The 20,635-nt window shown below is 39.8% G+C and overlaps 1 protein-coding gene across 3 annotated transcripts in view; it reads left to right on the top strand.

The window, feature by feature from the left end:
- Positions 1–9,634: 9,634 nt before the first annotated feature.
- Positions 9,635–20,635, top strand: part of LOC114685661 (zinc finger protein 431-like) — a 42,343-nt gene continuing 31,342 nt past the window's right edge. For all 3 annotated transcript variants that reach the window (XM_037209592.1, XM_037209591.1, XM_037209590.1), the window contains exon 1: positions 9,635–10,957. Coding sequence is in view for 2 of the 3 variants with exons in the window: in XM_037209591.1 (XP_037065486.1) it covers positions 10,900–10,957 (58 nt within the window). In the remaining variant the exon portion in view is untranslated. The remainder of the gene's footprint in view (positions 10,958–20,635) is intronic.

Below are 20,635 nucleotides of genomic sequence, written 5' to 3'. Positions count from 1 at the left end.
CTCAAATATTGCCAAAAGAATACATGTTGAATATGTGATAAGTTTATGTCCAAAACCTTCTAATAAGCAAATAGTCCATAGCAAAACTGGTGTTACTCATATACTTGTGACTTTGTTAATTTTAGTGAGAGGGGCAGTTTATACTAGTTAGGAATGTTGTTGTGGAGAAACCTTAATCCCTATAACACAAGTCCATCAGGAACCAAAAGACAAATTGTGTGAATACAATATGAAAAACTATTATTTTTATTTTTCCTTTAATTGATATATCATATGTCATTCTAGGTATAAGCCATATGAACATGGGATATGGATATTGTCTCTCCCAGAACAATTAAGAGATATTTAGCAGTTCCACTTTGACTAGAATTTATTCAATGTGATAAAAATTATAATTATTTGGTTTTCTGACTTCATTAAAAATATGTCAACAAATTCACACTGCAGAAAAACCTATGAGAATAGGAATGTATAAATTTTGTATAAATACAAAATTCTGTTTGTCCTGGTTTACTTTTCAAATGTAGTATGACTCACAGTATAGGAAAATTTAAGAATGCAGTATTTGTGGTAAAGCTCTGAGTTCTTCCAGTTCTCTTCAAATATGTGAAAAATGTCATAGGAAAAAGATGCTACAAATGTGAGCCATGTAATAAAAGCTCTTACCATCACAGATATCTTCAAAGATGCAAAACAACCTAATGAAGGAACACATGAGTGTAAACACAGTGATAAAACCTTAAGATCTGATTTCTCTTTACAATTAGATCAAATTATAAATTAATTCATACAGATACAAAGATTCAACAGTCTAATGAATGTGGTAAAGCTTTTACATGTGCCAATTATCCTTGCAGCAAAAAGAAGTCACACTGGAGAAATTCTATAAAGGTATTCAATATGATGAAGAGTTTATGCCTCCTGTAAGGAAAAAAAGGAACTTGCAGGCACGAAGACTGACTTGTCTGTACAGGATGCTATTCTGCTTTCCCTGATACCTGCAAAAGCCTCAGTTAGAAGCCTGGTGTGATGGTGAATCCAGATGACATCCAGGTTGTCAGGAGATCCTGAGACTTAAACAGAAGTCACTCTAAGGCTGGGGCCATCAGGCATTTACAAAGAAAGAGCCATGGAATATGAAAGAGCTGTTAGGGAGGGAGCTTTGGGTGTAAAAGCCAAAGGATCAAATGGCCAGAGAGCAATGCTTGGGGTGTACCTGAGGATAAGCTGGTTCCTACTGTGCTCTTTGTATCCACTCAGCTGTGGTGGATCAGGCCCTCCAGGTCTTCCATGGTTTCCTTTTCTTGGCATTACATGTAGCTGACAGTGATAGCAGGCCTCTACTTTGCAGTCCCCACTTGGGCCTAAAAGCTCCTCAGTCCCCACCCTGTCAATCCCTGGAACCTGCCTGCCTGGTAGGAATAATTTCTAAAGAGACATTTATATCTCTCCCTTTTGCTAGCAACTTGTGAAACAGTAGACCCCATGGAATTCTAATTTCCCCAGGAACCTCATGGGAAAAGACTTAGTCCTCAGATTGAGAATGTCTCTACTGAATAAACATTTTCTCCTTATCTGACCACCATTCTGGAGAGACAGGAACTGAGAATGGGAGAGGGTTTTACAGATGGGAAAAATTCATTATATGGATTTATTAGATTACTTAGTTTTGTATATCTCTTGACTTCTATCAAAACCTGTTAGGACCCCAAGATTGATTAGTTACCTTATATCTTCATCACTGTTCCAAATTAGTCAAACTAAATAAATATCGTGTTTTCATTAACAATTTCCCCCCTTTTCTATTGTTTTCTTTCTTTTTTAAAAAGAATAACCTTACTATGAATCTGTTGCTAGCCTGGAACTCACTCTATAGACTAGGCTGTCCTAGGACATCAGAGACGTCTGCCTACCATGCCTCCAGAGGTCCCACACTATAGGTAGCCAGATCATAACTGTATAACTCAGTTCTTTTAATTGACTTACTGAGGATGTGTGGGTGATCCTGGCTGGTTAGGGTAGCAAGGACGCAGACTCTTGTCTAACTCCAGTAACAGAAGATTCCATAAAATGCAGGCCTCCTGCATAAAAGTCCACTGTCTTCCAACTATGAACAATATTATTTTTCATTATCAGTGAGTCTGTTATAACTCATCAAAGGACCTGAGCATAGTTTTGTCCTTATTTTACAGTTGTTGAAACCCAGGCCCACCTAGATAAGTAGTTTTTGAATATAGTTAAGTATAACCGCTTATCTTACTCATTCTGTCTTTCTAATGCTTCACTAATTAAGTTGAAGCCAACTAAGCCAGATATGGTGGCACAGGTCTGTAACCATGATACTTAGAATCTGTAGGCAGCAGTTTCAGGATTTCAAAGTCATCCAAGATGAGAATGGCCAATGGGATATGTTGGGAGGACTATGGAACTAAGGAAGACTGTGATTGGCTCAGGAAGGTGCCCATAGTCTTCCCTGCAGCTCCAGAATTTCAGAACCATAGCACCAGCAATTATTACCTGAGGTATTTACCACCTCAAGTTTTCTGTTCTTGATAATGTTTCCTGTCCAAGGCAACTTTGGGGTCATACTCCTTTTGCTCATTAAAGAGTGGAATTCTCCTACACATAAGAAAACTAGCCTCAAGCAGGAATGAACTCCCTAGTTGCATATCCAATGCAATATTGCCAGCTCTGAAACCATATACACACACCCAACAGAAATGGACTCAGTAGTTTTTATTCATATATTTGTGCGTATATATTCACATATACTTAACAAGAAAGAAATTGGAAGGGAAGAATTTGAAAAGGGATTGAGAGAGGACAAAGATGGTAGAAAGTAATGTAATATATTTTAAGTAAAATGTATCAAATAAATTTTAAATGAAAATGTGGCTAGAGAGATAGCTTAGCAGTCAACAGCACTGGGTGTAGTTATAGAGGACACGTTCCATTCCCAGAAACCACCTGGTAGCTATCGCCATTAACTCCAGTCCCCAGGGATCTGGTGCCCTCTTCTGGCCTCTACAGGTACTGTGCACAGATGCTTGAAGGCAAATACTCATATACATAAAACAAAAATAAAGCTTAAAAAAAAAACTCCATCGTGATGTCACAGCCCTGAGAGACAGCAGGGTAGATAAAATGAACTCCTTCTGATCCTTCATGGAACCAACTGTCTGCTTTCTCTGAGACAGCATGCTCAGGGGCAAAAATAGCCTTATTCTGTCTCAGGTTTGAATATCTCAGCAGGACTGTTCATCTAAGAACAGCATCCACAGTGACTTTTCCCTGATATTTTCTGTATTTGTGTTCTTAGCCTTTTGTATGTATGAGAATGAAAGACAATGATATATCTCCTAAAAGTATTGATACAACTTTTAAATGTAGAACCTAGTGTATCATCTAAAAGATGGATTTTTCTCTGTAAATCTTATCTAAGTGGCTATACTTGCGGTCTCCTGTCCCTATTTAAATTGTTCAAAGAATATCCCTTGGACCTGATCCTAAAAGAAACTTAAGAATGACATCATATATGTAATGTTGGATGCATGCTGTTATTAAACAGATTTTTGTTTATTAATCTCAACCATGTAGAGTGATTTCTCCCTATAAAGGCATATTACTTCTAGAACAGGTGTACTTCCTGCTTTTTGGAAAATGTTTCTGGAACAATCACTCTTATGCTGACTCAGGTGGCCTTGATCCCAATCTGTTGTTCCCCAGGGCAATGAACTTACTGTCTTCTTGATTAAAACAACTAAGGTTTTTTTTGTGTGTGTGTGTGTGTGTGTGTGGGTGGGTTGAGACAGGGTTTTTCTGTGTACCTTTTGGAACCTATCCTGGAACTCACTTTGCAGAGCAGGCTGGCCTTGAACTCACAGAGATTCACCTGCTTCTGCCTCCCAAGTGCTGGGATTAAAGGCGTGTGCCACCACTGCCCAGCCAAACCAACTAAATTCTTAAATTAAAGGTCTGTACCATGACTCAGTTTTAAAATTACCCATTTGAGTCATGTAGTCAACTATCCATTGCAGTCATGGGTTTAAGATTTGTGTGTGAAGCATAGCTTCTGCCATCAGACCAGAATAAGAGGAATAATTTCTTGTGTACACTGCAGGAGGAAACAGGATAGGCATTCAGCTGCTGGAGTCAGCATCTGATTGTGGCAGGGATAGTGATTTTGTAATTTACCAACATATATTAATTCATGTCATGTGAATGTAAGCTGGCCAGATTGATTGGTGTACAATTTGGGGAGGTTAACTTGAGCCAATGAATATTGAATTTCTATACTGGGGCACCACTTAGCAGATATGTTCAATCCTGGTTGGCACAGTTAAGTCAGCTCAGAGGGTTGAGACACAGGCCATTGACTGTAGATGTGTGTGTTGGGTTACAGATCTCAGCAGCTAAAATTACACATATGGACACAGTTGAACAGTACCTTACTAATGTCATTCTCTCTACCAGAGGATGGCCTGCTCTTTTTCAAGGTCAGGATAGTTAGATGTTTTTTCAATTATATTTATCTTTTTAAAAAGTCTATTTTGATATTACTTTTTAAATTTCATTTTGTTTTAATGTATTACTGCTATTATCTCTATTTGTGTCTGTTCTCCAATGATTCTAGGTCATTAATAGATTCTCTCCTTTTTTCTCAAATGCTGTTGGTTATTTATTTCTGTTTAGACCAATGTCCCTTATAGCCCAGGCTTGCTTCATGCTATGTAATTGAGAATTGCTTTGAACACCCATTCCTGCTCTGTTGCCCAGTGCTGAGAAGACAGTCATGCAACTCCTTCCAGGTTGGGCCTTGACTGGTCAGTGAGAAGGAAAAATAGACCAGTTTATGAATGTTCTCCAATCTCTCTGACTTTTATTGGGAATATACAAATGAATACAGACCTGTGCAATAGTTGAGTTCACTGACCAACTTTAATCATGTATAGTTATAGCACAGAAAGGAATGGGGAAGAAAGAGGATGAAAGCTTTCCTTCTGTGATAGTAGTTGACAGTAGCAGTGAGTACTGAAGTAATCAATCTTAAATGAGCAATAAGTTTCCTGACTGGCCACAGACCAGAAAATCAAGAATCTGGAAAAAGAAACTTTCATGAAGTCAAATTACTGTAGTTGCTTCTAATTCAACCATAATAGAATATATGGGCAAATGATATGGTTCTACCTAAGAGGACTACTATTTACCAGGTTTAAGATGTACAGCTTGAGAGAAAATGTGTGAATAATCTTTTGTGTACTCTCATACAAATCTCTATTCTCTGGAGCACATTGTCATAAAACCTGTTTCAACTTTTACAAATAATTTTTGGGATTATGATTATGTCATTTCCACAGTCTCTTTCCTATCTCCAAGTCCAAGTATGTCAGCCATTCCAGGCTGGGCCTTGACTGGTCAGTGAGAAGGAAAAAGAGATTGGAATGAGTGCCGTAATGCAGCCTATGTTTTTATTGGGGAGTGGCAATGCAGAGTTGCTTGTATAAGAATGGAAATTCATTGTCCACACATTATAAGCTATTAAGGTCATAGTATAGAAAGGTATGGGAGGGAAGGTGCCTTAAAGTTTTCCAGTTTTGTTTGCAGTTGGGATTACTAATGGGTAATCAGTTAATCAATTATAGGTGATCTATAATTGTCCTGAGTGGCCATTTTTGGGGATCCCCAGACCAGGTTCCTTGGCCAAGTGATTGACCTGTCCCCACTTAAGTCTTAGGTTTGCACCCAGGACAGATTCTATTCTCCTGACCAAGGGCCCCTTTTAACAGGCTTTCATTACAACTTTTAACTTTCCTTCTTCCTAAGGCCCCTAGAATCACTTAGCATCAGGGATCAGAACTTCCAAAATACTTTTGGTATCTTTGGCTCTGGCAAGGATGAAACTGCTCAGAGTCCAAGTGACACTTCTGCCTATTAGTCAAGAAAGCAACTAGTTACTTTTCTTTGAGGTTTCTTTTTACCCTAAATTGTCTAATTGATTTCTACCTCCAGGTTTTATCCCACCTCCCTCTGGAGGGGTAATCCTAACTACCATTATCAGATTGGGGCAGTGACTGATCTGGTTTCTTCAAGCTGAATTTGTGTTATCAGGTGGCAGTATTGGGATACCCTTCCAGAGGGCTTCTCATAAAAACCAAACTCTCAAATGTAGATAGGAAAGGAATTCCTTTACTAGTGTCTGGGAAGGACTAAAATATCCAAAGCCCATAAGACATTCTTGATGATCTCACAATAGTCCCCATCTATTAGATGCTTCTCTTTATACTCTACAGTTGGCCTCCAGAGTGATGAAACCACAACCAGTTTTCATGCCCTTTCATAGCTGTTTCATCAGCCAAAATTCAGCATAATGCTCTTATCATGTGACTTCTAGATAGGGAGAGAAGAGGTATTTAGCATCATTTAATTTTGGGGTTACAACAATCATGAACCTATCTTCCTTGACTGGGCCAGTGCTCAGGGACCCACAGTTTGATGTCTTACATCTGGGGAACATCTTTTTATCAAGAAGAAAATGTCATTGAGGTTGGTTGTCTAAATAACATCTCATGTTGACTTAACATTCAATGTCTGTGGAATGTGATCCCTTGAGTTGTTGCTAAATCTCTTAGTCTTTGGTTAAACCAATTCTCTTAGTCTTCCTAGTGCTGAAAACCATGCAGGTGGCCAAAATTAATCTTTCTTTCTGTATTGTCAAGGCCAGTTGAGCAACTAGTCCTCAATCATCACTTGTGCTTGAAAGGAACCTCAGACTATCTTCTAGTCTTAATTTTACCAGTTGTCCATCAATGTGAGTATAAGTCAAAGGCTTTCTTTTACATACTGTGGCTTCCTTGGAAGCCTTGAGGAAATCCTTCCCACATTGACCCTCCTTGTGTAGACTTAATGTTTCCAATTCATTGAGTGGGGTCTCCATTGCCTCCATGAACAAGACAACTAATGATCAATGGCTTTTGTTCCCAGGGGATCTCATTGACTTTTTATGGAAAGAGGAGAAATATTCTCCCTTTTAATCCATCTAACCATATTAGAATAACCTCCAAGAATGATTAGTAAACACCCAGAAGATCAGTATTACACCAGTTTGTTACTTTTAATTACTGTATAATATTTCAATAGCCAGACATAACACAATAAAATTTGTTTGACATACATTTTAGCCAGTTCTTGAAGTAGTTGATATCTGATCTTGCCAACTTTAGTAAATACATCATCTCTAAATCTTATCCTTTATTTACCTTAAACAACTTACTCAGACCTTTATAACTTGCAAAACCTTTCCAATCTTCCATATTCTGGAGCCATCCAGGTATCATCATCCTTATATAACTAAGCGTAAGGTCATTTCCACATTTATATTCTTCTAACATGTTCTTTTATGTATCGCTTCTTTTTCTAATACCATGAGACGTAGGAATATTAACAAATATGTTTATAATCTGTTGAATGCATTTTCTCCCTGGTGGAAGAAGGGGAAGAAGCATTGTTTATCCCATTCCCATAAGTCCCAATGGTAATGCAAATCTCAAAATGATTCCAGGGGCCTACAATTTCACCAAAGTCCATCTTGGGGAACCAATGAGTTTATTGAGCTTACTTACTGAACATGGTTGAAAAGATACTTACCAAGGTTCTGATACTGTAGTGGTTTGAATCAAAATGGCCCCAAAGTCCCATAGGGAGTGGCACTAAAGGAGATGGGGCCTTGTTGTAGTTGTGGCCTTGTTGGAGGAAGTATGCCACAATCACTTTCTGCTGCCTGCTGATCTGGATGTAGAACTCTCAGCTTTTTCTCCAGCACCATGTCTGCCTGCATGGCACCATGTTATATGCCATGATGATAATGGACTAAACCCCCTGAAACTGTAAGCCAGCTCCAGTAAATGTTTTCCTTTAAAAGTGTTGCTGTAGCTGGGCAGTGGTGGTGCATGCCTGTAATCCCAGCACTTGGGAGGCAGAGGCAGGTGGATCTCTGTGAGTTCGAGGCCTGCCTGGTCTACAGAGCTAGTCCAGGACAGGCCCCAAGCTACAGAGAAACCCTGTCTCAAAACGCCCCCACCAAAAAAGTGTTGCTGTAGTCATGGTGTCTTCACAGCAATAGAAAAAAGATACCCAAAAGCTGTCACATATTGCATGAATCCTAAATGGTCTTATAGGGCTACAATGGGTTCTCGACCACCCTAAGGAGGGAATGTAGGGACAGGAGATACAGAGGAAAATACACCAAATCTAGATTCTGACCAAGGTGCAACTTTATTTTCTCCAGAAGGGTTTATATAGTTCCTGCAGGGTGGGGGGAGCAAGAAGCTGTCATCTGCATAAGGTGGGGTAAGCTAACAGGATGTTTGTATAGGATGTTTACAAGGTGAAAGGGTCAAGGGCTCTGACTCAATGTCCTGTTGCTAGGCAACCTGACTGTAAGATGATCTAGTTCCTTGTCTTATGGGGGTCTGTATTTTTCCACTAACTAGAGATTCTGTCCTTGTCCCTGACATTATAATAAAAACACAGAACCAGATATTGGGGTAAATGCTGAAAGATCAGAGAGACAAAGGAACAAGCCACAGCCACTTCTCACCTCGCCAACTCCATGAATACTCTCTAAATGCTCCTGACTCCACAGCCAAAAGGCCTGACCTCTGTCTCCTGCCTTATATTTCTTTCCCTTCCCTGCCATATCACTTCCTGTCTCATCCTTCCTAGTGCTGAGTTAAAGGCATGTGACTCCCAAGTACTGAGATTAAAGGTGTGTGATCCCAAGTGCTGAAATTAAAGGTGCGTGCCACCATTGTCTGTGTTGTTTCTCTTTTAAACTGGATTAATTTTGTGTAGTCCAGGCTTTGAACTCACAAAAATCCAGATGGATCTCTACCTCCTGAGTGCTAGGATTAAAGGTATGTGCCACTACTGCCTGACCTCTGTAGCTAACTCTGTGGCTAGCTCTGTCCTCTGATCTTCAGGCAAATTTTATTAGAGTACAACAAAATATCACCACAGCCACATAGGAATGTCTCCATCCAGTATGTACAGTGGCTCTTCCATAGTTGCAAATGTGGAGCTCACCTTCTCTCTACTCTTCCACTGCCCATATACACTCCATTACCCTTTATTTCTTAGTGGATATAGAAAGTAAGCCTGATAGCACTCAAAGTAAATTCCCACTTTTAAATTTGGCTTTCTCATAGGTGCATACACACAATCTACCTCCTCCCAAGTCTTTCCCAGGTTGTGTACTCTAACTCCTCCCTAAAACCACAAGGTCACATGTCATTAGGGCTGAATTGCACACAGTTGCCTGGAAAACAGGCTGTATACTCAGAAGGAGGTGCTACCTCCTTCCATGATGGAACATCAACAGTCAACAAAATCTGGTGGTGGTCATCCTTTGTAAGCAGGCACAGCTGATAATAGGAAAGTGCCAATTGTTTGTCTTAAGATGGTGCTGAGCAACAACAATTAAAAGAATGTTGAATAGAAACTGTGTATAAGATTATGTAATAGCTGGGCAGTGGTGGCACACACCTTTAATCCCAGCACTCGGAACGCAGAGCCAGGCAGATCTCTGTGAGTTCAAGGCCAGCCTGGGGCTACAGAGTGAGTTCCAGGAAAGGCACAAAGCTACACAGAGAAACCCTGTCTCAAAAACAAACAAAACAAAACAAAAGATTATGTAATAAATTAATATTTCCTAGGCACAATCTGTTAAAGTAAACCTTAGAGAAAACACAAGACAGTTTTCATATAATACATGGCATCAATACTATAACCATGCTTTTGGATTTTAATGTGAGTATGTAGTTAATATCAAGACACAGCAGATACATAGCAAAGCATCATGAAATTGATGTTTGCAGCATCCAGTATAACATAACTAAGAAATCCCTCTTAAAACTATGACGCCCCAGCTTACTATAGAGAGATCTTCATACAGAGGATGCTCTCCATGGATGAGCATCCCATTCACTGTTTTTACTACAGTCATGTGACAAATAACAGTACACATAAAAGGCGAATAAACATTTACATCCTAGCATCCAAATCTCTAGCAGCCCTGGTTAACTTACTATTTATCTTTGGGGTAAATTTTAGAGGCAGCCCTCCCTTAGCTAAATTCTTCCTTGTGTGAATTACTATTTCCTAAGCACTGGTAAATCCTTTATATCATTAATTCTACTCTTCTACATTGCAGTTTAATAGTGGAGTACATGAGATGCCATTTACAACCTCCACAAATTAACTCCAAATGGATCTTACACTTAAATGTCAAATGTAAAATGCAGAACTTCTAGAAGATACTTAAAACTAGGCCTCTCAAAGTTTGCCAACCTGCCTAGGCTTTGGGAGGTTTCTCTAAGACACTGATGTATAGAGCACAATCAGAGCTCCATCTCTAATACCAGGAATATGCTTGGGAGAGCTGATGATAATCTGAGACCAGGGCCTTTTGGAAGGGTTTCTTCAGATCCTAAGAACCCAATACTTTCACACAAGGGGCTGTGGTTTTCAGTCCCAGCACTACTGTGGACTTCGTTTATAATGTTCTTGAGTTACTCCTTGTTCCTCTTTTGCAACATTGTCTGATTAGTCTCCTTCTGAATTTGTACAGTTTATTTTAAAACTGAACTCATTGATTTACATTAACAAGAGGCTTGCTTTTGAATTTGGGACAAATCTCCAGCCAATCAGGGATATGTCTGTCCTGAGATTAGAAGCCAGGGCTGGGAACCACTGTGCTGTGTCCCTTCTGCTCACCTGGTCCTGTCACTCAGGCCTCACTAGCCAATCAGAGCCTTCGGCAGACCCGCCAGTCAGATGGGTGGGTTCTTCCGGGAGCCAGGCTTCTGGCTTAGCTCTTCTCCTGAGGAAGTCACAAGTTGACACATGTGCTGCGCCTTGAAATCCATTGTGGAGAGGGAGTCAGCTCAGCAGCAGCACCATGGTGAGCGAGGGGTTGCTTTCCACAGATGGAGAGGGGCGATGGGCCAAGATGAGTGAGGGACCGCTATCCCGAGGTCGGGAGGAGTGGCCAGACATGGTAAGTGAGGTGCTGCTGTCCTCAGACTAGGTGGAGCAGCCGGCTGAGGCTCGGTAGCTGGTTTGATGGGTTCTTCTCTGACTGGGTGGGAGCCAGCTTCCAGACAGAGTTCAGCATGTTCCCACCTGGTCCTACCTGGTCCAGCGTGGTCCTGTGTGATCCTTGCCAGTCTCTGGGCTGGGCTGGTAGCCTCTGAATAACTTCATACTCATGGCTGTATCTGCACAGAGCATTGGGAGCAGATCTGTGCTTAGAACTATCCTTGTTGTTAATAACACTGTGAAATTCTGGTGCCTGTAATGCTTATATTGTCATGTGTGGAGAAACATCACCAGATTTACCAAACTCGGAGAGTAATGATCTCTCTAATATCTTCCAGAAGTTCTACACTTTTAATATTTAACAATTAGGCTTATAATTCATCTGGAATTAATGCTGTGGAGCTTGTAAACACTATCTCCTGTGTAGAGAAGCATTCCACTGCTAAACTGTGATGTAGGAGAGTAGAATTGATGGTAGTGGAATTGATGGTATAAGGATTTACCAGTTCTTAGGAGACATTAAGTCACACAAAGTAGAATTTAGGTAAGGGAGAGCTGCATCCTAAATACTCCAAAGATAAGTAGTTTGCTAACCACGCCTGTTAGGAATTAGTGTGATAGGATATAAATGTTTGTTCACCAAGATTAATCAGCTGTTAAGGTATATTCTGATAAGAAGTGAGACAATCCTGATTTACAACCAGCAAAAAGGCCCACCTCCCCATCAAAGGTCTCTAACATGCTGCTCAAGGGACCATTACAGGGTCACAACCAACATTAGTTTCTGGTATGCCAGGAAGGTATTAGTAATTCTACAACAGCTGTATCTCCAGCCTTTTTGAAAAGCAGTTTTGAGTCAAGGTCTCCTATAATGATTGGGTGTGATGATATTTTGAACAAATAAAATTCACCTGTAGATCAGAGGACAGAGATAGCCACAGAGTTAGCCAAAAAGGTCAGGCAGTGGTGGCACACACCTTTAATCCTAGCACTCGAGAAGCAAAGGCAGATATTTGTGTGGATTTCTGTGAGTTCAAGGCCACACTGGGCTACATGAGATTGATCCAGTCTAGGAGAGAAATAGCCAGGCAGTGGTAGCATACACCTTTAACCCCAGTACTAGGGAGTCACATGTCTTTAAACCCAGCACTTGAGATCTCATGCCTTTGCTACCAGTATTTGGGAAGCACACATGACATTAATCCCAGTATTAGGAAGGCTGAGACAGGAAGTGATATGGCTGGTGGAATAAGGCAGAGACAGAGACTGGAGGCCTTTCAGCTGAGGACTCAGGAGCATTCGGTCTGAGGATTCTTGGAGACAGGATTGGCTGATGAGTTGGCAAGGTAAGAAGTGGCTGTGGCTTGTTTCCTCTGATCTTTCAGCATTTACCCCAATATTTGGCTCTGGGTTTTTATTATAAGACCATTAATGCAACAATTGATGTGGACTTGAACCCTGTTTGTAGTCCCACAGGGCATTGCTCTTGCTATCCTCCTAACTAAGCACCCTAAATTCTTGGATTACAGGCCTGAAACACTAGAGTTCTAAAATGATCAGTTTGAGTCATATAGTGGGCGTCCATTGTAGTAACAGAAAAAGGATTTGCATGTGCAGCGTGGCTTCTCCCTTCAGACCAGAAGAGGAGGAACAGTATACTGTGTACACTATCGGGGGAAACAGACTAGACAGTAGCTAGCTCAGAGAGTGAATTTGGAGGCAGTGAACTGCAGGGGTCTCCTTTACAAAAAAGGACTGATGGGGCATGGTGAGTGACTTTCTCTCTGATTTCCCTGCATGTATTAATTCCTTCTAGGTGAATGAAGACAGGCAGAATTGGTGGGTGTACAGTTTAAGGAGGATAGCTTGAACTACTAAATATTCACTTTCCAATTAGAGAACTCTCCTATGCAAATATTTGCAGTCATGGTTGACACAGTTAAATCAGCTGAGAGATTTGAGACACAGCACTCAATGGCTAAGATTTTACATGGGACAAAGGCATACAGTCTCATATTAATTCTCTCTACAAGGAAGGATCTACTCTGTTTTAAAGTCAGTATAAAACTAAATGTTATTCCAATTATGCTTATCATTTTAAAATGTCAATTATTGGTACATTTTTTAAAATTCATTTTCTTCACATGCATTACTATTTTTTTTCTGTTTTTCAATGTTTCCCAGTTAAAGAATTTCATTCCATGTTTTTCTTAAGTGCTGCTTATTTATTTATTTATATCAGTTTAGAGCAGTGCTTCTCAACCTTTAGGGTCACGACTCCCTTTGGGGATTCAAATGACACTATCACAGGACTGGACTAAGACCAGCATAAAGCATAGATATTTATATTACAATTCATAACAGTAACAACACTATAGTTATGAAGTAGCAGTAAAAGTAATTTTATAAATGGGGGACACAACATCATGAGGAACTGTATTAAAGGATCACAGCATTAGGAAGGTTGGGAACCACTGGTTAAATCAATGACTCCTGTAGCTTAGACATGTTTCATACTATATAATTGAGAATTGCTTTGAATACCTAATCCTGCCACTGCTGCCCTGTGCTGGAGAGATGGTCCTGCAGCTCCTTCCAGACTGGGTCTTGACTGGTCTGTTAGAAGGAAAGATAGACTAGTAAATGAGTATCTCTCAACTTCCCTAGATTTTATTGTGCACTTATGAATGAAGTGGGACCTGTGTAATAATTGAATTCACTGACCAACTGTAAAGCAGGCATAGTCACAGCACAGAGACAGATGGGCAAGAAAGAGGATGAAAGCTTTCCTGCTGTGACAGTAGTTGACATTAGCATTGAGTAGTGAGGTAATCAGTTTTAGATGATCAATAAAGATTCTGACTGGCCATTTTTCTGGGTCCACAAACCATACAATCAAGAATCTGGATAAAAACTGAGCTTATTATGAAACCAAATTACTTTAGTTGCACCAGCTGCACCTAAATAGAAGAACTGGATGAAATAGTGTGGCCCTGTCTATTATGACTGTGTTTAAGATGTATACCCTGAGAGAAATGATGTGAGTAGTACTTGGTATGCACTAATACAAATCTCTGGTCTCTGGAGCACATGGCCATAAATCCTGTTTCAAGTTTTTAACAGAATTTTTTTTGGATTATATTTACATTATTTCCACCATCTCCTTCCTGCCTCTAAGCCTTCCCATAGACCCTTCATTGTTTTCTAATTCATGGCCTCTTTTTGTTTAACGAAAGTTACTGTTTGAATGTGACGTGTTTGGCTGCAGGATCTCCCAGCTATGAAGTAAAGGGTTAGCTGCACTGGACACTGAATGTATAATGGAATGTACACACATAGGACCCTGTGCCTTAGAAGAGGAACAGGAAGTGCTCTGGTGGAATGGAAGATTTTACTAAACTACAAATTTCCCAGAGTAGGGTCCTGTCTGACCTTAGTGTGGAAGGGCAAACCTGGGAGAGTGTGTCCTGCCTCAGTCATTTGATTTCTGCTCACCAGAAGGGTAACTGCTAATCTAATGTTCTGAAGCCCAGCTGGGTGGTCCTAGCTAATAAGAGACTCTGGGAAGGCTTAGCAATCAGGAGCACCAGCAGGAGGTAGCTTACATGTTATTTCCAGGATTCTCCTCTTATTCTGCTGTGGGGATCTGTAAGGATAGCCAGAAGCCATGTCATGGTGAGTGTGGGGGCCACTGTTCCTAGACCAGGAAGAGCAGGTTGACTGAGCTGTCAGAGCTGTTTGATCTGGGATGGACAGTGAGCCACACTGAGGTTCTTTTGGTACCTGTGGTGACCTGGGCAGTGGCCCTTGGCTCTGAGTTTGTTCAGTGTCAATTCCCTGGGGCAGGGGAGGCTTTGCCATCCTGACATGGAGGACTATGAGCTTCTAATATTACTGTCCAGTGTGCATACACAGGCATTGCTTTTGTTGTGCAGTGGTAAGACAGATCGGAAAACTGAAGATTTCTGGAAGTTCTAAATGTTACACTCCACTTTCAGGTTTGTCTTATAAATGTTGCAGATAGTTTAGAAACTGGTAGACAGGAGGTGATGGGCATAATACTTCAGCAATACATGATTAGAATGTTTTCAAATTTCAGCTACTGCCAGCCACCATGGTATGATTCTGTGAAGTTCAGTTCCAGGGCACAAATAAGTGTCTGAGCTCTAGAGGTATCTCAGGGTTGCTTGGTGTTGGGCAGATAAATAGGGCAGATGCCACATCTTGTGACATAATCCATGTGTCAAGAAGTAGAATTAAATTATTCTTCAACATTGTTTTGCAATTGGGCATCATTGGGGCTGGGTTTGCCTGAAACCACAAGGAAACACAAGGGTTTGTAGAGCCATAGTAGGCTCTGGAAGAGATCACCTCCATTGGCAGGGAGGGCTGTAGAGCATGGGGCCTCTCTGTAAGAAATATTAGTAGCTGGAAGATCAGAAAGTTAACAGATTAGTGGTCACTTTGAGTAATTTTGTGGGAGTTTGGAAATCTGTGTTCATTAAGCTTCTATACACATAGAATCAAAGGTTGCTAGATAACATTGGTCATGATCACAATTTTCCTGGCTGAATTTCCTTTGGTCTTTTAATTAAAGTTTGGTACTATTCTTCTGCTTTTGTTCTTGTCAGTTTCCCTCCATCCTCTTTATTCTTTCACAAATATTGTACACTCTCTTGATGGTTAAAACTTTGTGGTAAATACAGAAGTCACAATTTGTCAATATGTGTACTATTTTTTTCATAATACTATTGAGCTTTCTGAGAGTTACCACTTTGCATGTAGCTTTGGAATCAGGTATCCTATTATAAATTATTGGGAATTTTCTTTGGATTGTAATCAATTCATGTTGCAAATTTACCATATACAATATCTTAATGTTGATGCATCATGTTCCCAAGGATCATTTATTCTGTATTTATTTACTCTTTGTTGTTCTTGTTAATATGTGAAAGACTTCTAGTTTATTGTTTAAAAAGTACTATAAGGCTTGGCCAGGGGCTCAGCACATATTCTTCTTGGGAATGATGTAAGTTCATATCATAACACCAAAGTTGGGAGTTTCATAAACACCTGCTACTCCAGATCCCAGGGATCTGACACACTCTTCTCTGTTGTGTTACCTGTACACACATGGAAGACATTCTTTCTTTCACATATAAACATATACATAAAAATGGATATAAACTTGTTTTTAAAAGCTCTTGTGACTTATAAAGCAATTAGAGCAAAACAAGTTACTTTAGGTGTATAATAGAAATCATACACTGTTTATTTAAAAAACTTATCTTGCATTTGGTTTGGAATAGTTTTCATTTCCTCACTGATTCTGACTTACATTCAATCATCAATCATAGGAAACAAATAGGTGTCTCCTAGCAAACATCCTTTTCTTTATCATAAGACAATCAGATCTTTTTAGTAGTCAAAACTATTTCTACAAAGTTAAAATGTCAGAAGGCTTCAAGTGAATCTCTCCAATTTTGGTGAAACAGCCTTCCTCACCCAACCCATTTTTCTATGATTAACAAAGGAGAGAACTGGAGTACATAGGATGAGTAATGGCCATTGATTTCTTAGAGTTTGATTTAGATTATAATCTTGTGGTTATTGTTAAAGGACCATGATATATATTTGTAGGTATGTCTTTGTGTCTTTTTCCCCCCAGTGGTTCCATCATTGTTAGTTTTACTAACACCTCTTTATATTGTTGCTTCTCTGGAAAATGATGGACCTTCACCAATTTTGTATTCAGAAAATTCCTTGCTATGAGTTCCTTGAGATTTTTTGTTTGTTTGTTTTAGAAGTTTCTGTGGGGAGACAGTTTTAGATTTCTTTTCTTGATCTTAGAGGCTTGCCTATCCTTAATTCTAGGCATATCTGTGTTTTCCAGTTCTTGATATCTTCATATTTGTTTTTTCTTCTGCTTACGTGATTGATTTGGTTAATACTTTGTTTTGTGTTTCTAAAACCTTCTGATACATTGTTGTCTCTCTGTCTTAATTACTTTCAACTATCAACATGATGAGGCCAAGAGTCATCAGAGGGAACATCAGTTGAGGGTGTGCCCAGATCAGAATTGCTAGTTACTTTGTGAGAGAGTGTGTTGATTGATGATTAATGTGGAAAGGCTTTTCCACTAAGCATGCAATATTCCTAAGCAAGTGGGCCTGGGCTGGATAAGAGAACTAGCTGAACACAAGACAGTGACTAAGCAAGAGAGAAAGGCAGTAAAAAAGTTTCCCCATGGGTTTTGCCTTCAGTTGCTCGCTTGAGTTTCTATCCTAAGCTCTTACAATAATGGGTTGTGATATGGCAGTATCAGCCAAATCAGCTCGATCATTACCTGAGATGCTTTTTGTTGGAAAATTTAATCACACCAGGAAACAACCAAGTTAGAACAAAACATGGTACAATGAAAGGGATTTTTTTTTTTTTTTTTTTTTTTTTTTTTTTTTTTTTTTGCTGTATAGGACCTGGGATTGATAACTTTCAGAGGAATGTTGAAGATATTAGGACTTTAGATAGCAAAAGCCATAGAAACTGTACATAGAGCTTAATCGGAGATTCTTGTAGAACTGAGATGTGAGTATTGACAGTAATGCAGACAGTGGAGTTCAAAGTCACAGGATTTCAGTGGGAAACAGAATTCATGAAAAATTTAGCTTGATGGCATTTGTATAACATTTTGGCTCCAAATCATTCTTACCTTCTCCATTCCCTGAGAAATTGAGTAAGCCAGAATTTAAAAGGAATGGGCTGATTTCTTAGACAAAATATTGATTTTGTTGAATGGTTATTACTGATGACTCATTTAGGTCTCCAGTGGGGGGAAAAATCTGTGTTTTATAGAGAAAAGCAATAGGTAGTTTCAGATGGCAGTCCAATGTTGAAATAGGCAGGAACTTTTAAGGAGATTGTCACTTTTTTGTGGGACAGTGTAAGGAGGTGTATTGGTGGCATGGACTATAATTTTGACCTCTTTGGCAGTTGAATCTGGAGGGAGGCTTTGCTTCTGGAGGTGACACTCCATGGCTTGGAAGTGGCCAGTCCTTTGGGTGCAGCTCATTTATGCAGAGCATGGTACCACTCAACTTGGAGGTTATCCCTGCATTAAAAAGCAAAAAATAAATAAATAAATAAAAAATAAATAAATAAAACAAAAAACCCTTCAGAATCAAAGGACATCTCAATCCTTGGATAAAAATAGAGCATTCCGGGCTCCACTGTTTCCCCATGGGAGACCTTAACTTGGGGGATGTGGTGATGTGGGATGGCTAGGGAGGGAGGCCTGGAGGGTGGGAGGAGGGAGGAGGGGGGATCTGTGTGTGGTATGTAGAGTGAGTAGAAAATTTCTTAATAAAGAAAAATGAAAAAAAAAAAAAGAAAAGTGAGAAGCTAGTAACACATAATAAGAGATTGTCACTATTAAAGTGAAGGCACTTGCTCTAGAGTAGAAGCCTATGAAAGTGCTGTAAGAATAAGACTCCTTCCAGATTTCCTTCAGTTTATGGAAGGAGTAAGCAAAGTAATTCCTAGTCCCAGGAAAGAACTTCATACAGAACCTGCCCCAACCCTGGTCCAAGCATAATAAGGTCTATCACAACTTAGAACTTAGAAGACAAATTTGGGGTGTTTTGGTGTGTGTGGGGGGAATCACTCATGTTGTAATGGTTCTCTAAACAGGAAAGATGCAAAATATAAAGGCCATGGATTCATTCTCTGTGGTTCTAGTTCAGCACTGTTGTTTGGCATGGGTCAGAAACCCAGTGAGGAGACTCTTGAGAGTCCATTGCATGAAGTTGTGAAGATGAAGCCTGTGTTGTGCTTTGAGACCGTTTGATATTAAGATACCCAAGCTGTGAGACATCTGCCATGGAGAACTGCATACAGGGATTGGAAGCAGCAAGGAAAAACATGTATGAAAGTTTGCAGGGATAGAGCTATCTAATCTCTTTGTGAAGGAAACCCCACATGTCTGAGGCAGAGCTATAGGATTTTCTGTTTCCTCTCCTAAGTTTTTTTCTTGCCTTGGTCCAATCTTTCCTCACTGTATTCACATTCCTCTCTTATTTTTTAAAATTATTATTCCTCCATACAATATATCGCCTCATGCAATGAAGTCTACAGAGAACACAGGTTCCATTCCCAGAAACCACCCGGCAGCTAGCCATCTTCTGTAACTCCAGTTCCAAGGGATCTGATACCCTCTTTTGGCCTCTGCAGGTACTGTGAACAGATTCCTGGAGACAAATAACCATATAATTAAAATAAAATAAAGCTTAAAAATGGAATTTCCTGTGGGAGCCTACTAGGTTTCCTAGTGACTGTACCTAGCAGAACTGCATAAAATGTTGATTGGACCATGGGCCTGGGTGCCAGGTTACTAGCAAAGGGGAGGTCTTTTGCTTCACCCCTTGGCATTGTTATAAATAGACCTTTGGAATAAAGTTCTGGGCCAGTGGATAAGAATCCAGGCCCACCCAAATCTAGCCGGTGTTTTCTCTCTCCTTTCTATTTCTAAGTCTCTTATCCTTCATTCCTTCATTCAGTCCCTGGGGTAAATAAGTGTGGGGGCTGGTCCTCCACAATTTCCTACAGTGATGTCACAGTCCTTAGGCAGACAGCAGGCATTGCTAGTTAAAGTGAACTCTCACGGGTCCTGCATGGAAGCAACTGTCTACTTCCTCTGAGGGAGCATGTTCAGAGGCAAAAAGCAGCCTTATTCTGAAGTTAAAACAGCTCACCTAAGAACAGCATCCACAGTCCTAATATGTGACTTTTCTTTGATGTTTTGTGTGTTTGTGTTCTCTGTCCTTTGTATGTGTGAGAATTAAAGGCAATGATACATCTTTTAAATGTATTGATATATCTTTTAACTGTAGATCATAATGTATGATCTAAAACATAGATACATTTCTCTGTAAATCTTCATCTGTCAAAGCGGCTAGACTTGCACTCTCCTGTCTTTATTTAAATTGTTCAAAGTATAACCTGAGTCCTGCTACTAAAAGAGACATAGTGATTATATCATACATGGAATGTAAAATGTGTTCTAGGCTGGCTTCTCTTTGAGCATTATTCAAAGCTTGATTCCTGCTGTTATTAAAGAGATTTTTGTTTATTAATCATTTAAGTATGTGGAGTGAATTCTCCTTGGGAGGACATATTAATTCTAGAACAGCTGTACATCAGCCTTTTAGAAAATGTTTCTGACATAAGCTCTACTATGTTGACTCAAGTGGCCTTTGTTCCAGCTTATTGCTCTCTAGGGCAATGACCTTACTTTGCTTTTGAGCAAACCAACTAAATTCTTAATAGGCTATCCTACTACTGACATCCTTTACTCCTTAGAGGCCTGTAGTCAACTATCCATTGCAGTCACAGGAAAAGGATTTGTGTGTGGAGCATGGCTTCTGCCTTCAGAATAGGATGAATAGTTTATTGTGTATACTGCATGGGGTAAATAATATAAGGAAATAAGCTGCTGGGGTTACAGATATGGAAAAGGGCCTGATTGTGGCAGGTTTAGTGATTTTGT

Source organism: Peromyscus leucopus, chromosome 12 (genome assembly GCF_004664715.2).
Source record: "Peromyscus leucopus breed LL Stock chromosome 12, UCI_PerLeu_2.1, whole genome shotgun sequence".
In the NCBI taxonomy this organism is placed as follows: Eukaryota; Metazoa; Chordata; class Mammalia; order Rodentia; family Cricetidae; genus Peromyscus; species Peromyscus leucopus.
Note: the sequence above shows the minus strand (reverse complement) of the source record. Positions and strands in the feature narration are given on the sequence as shown.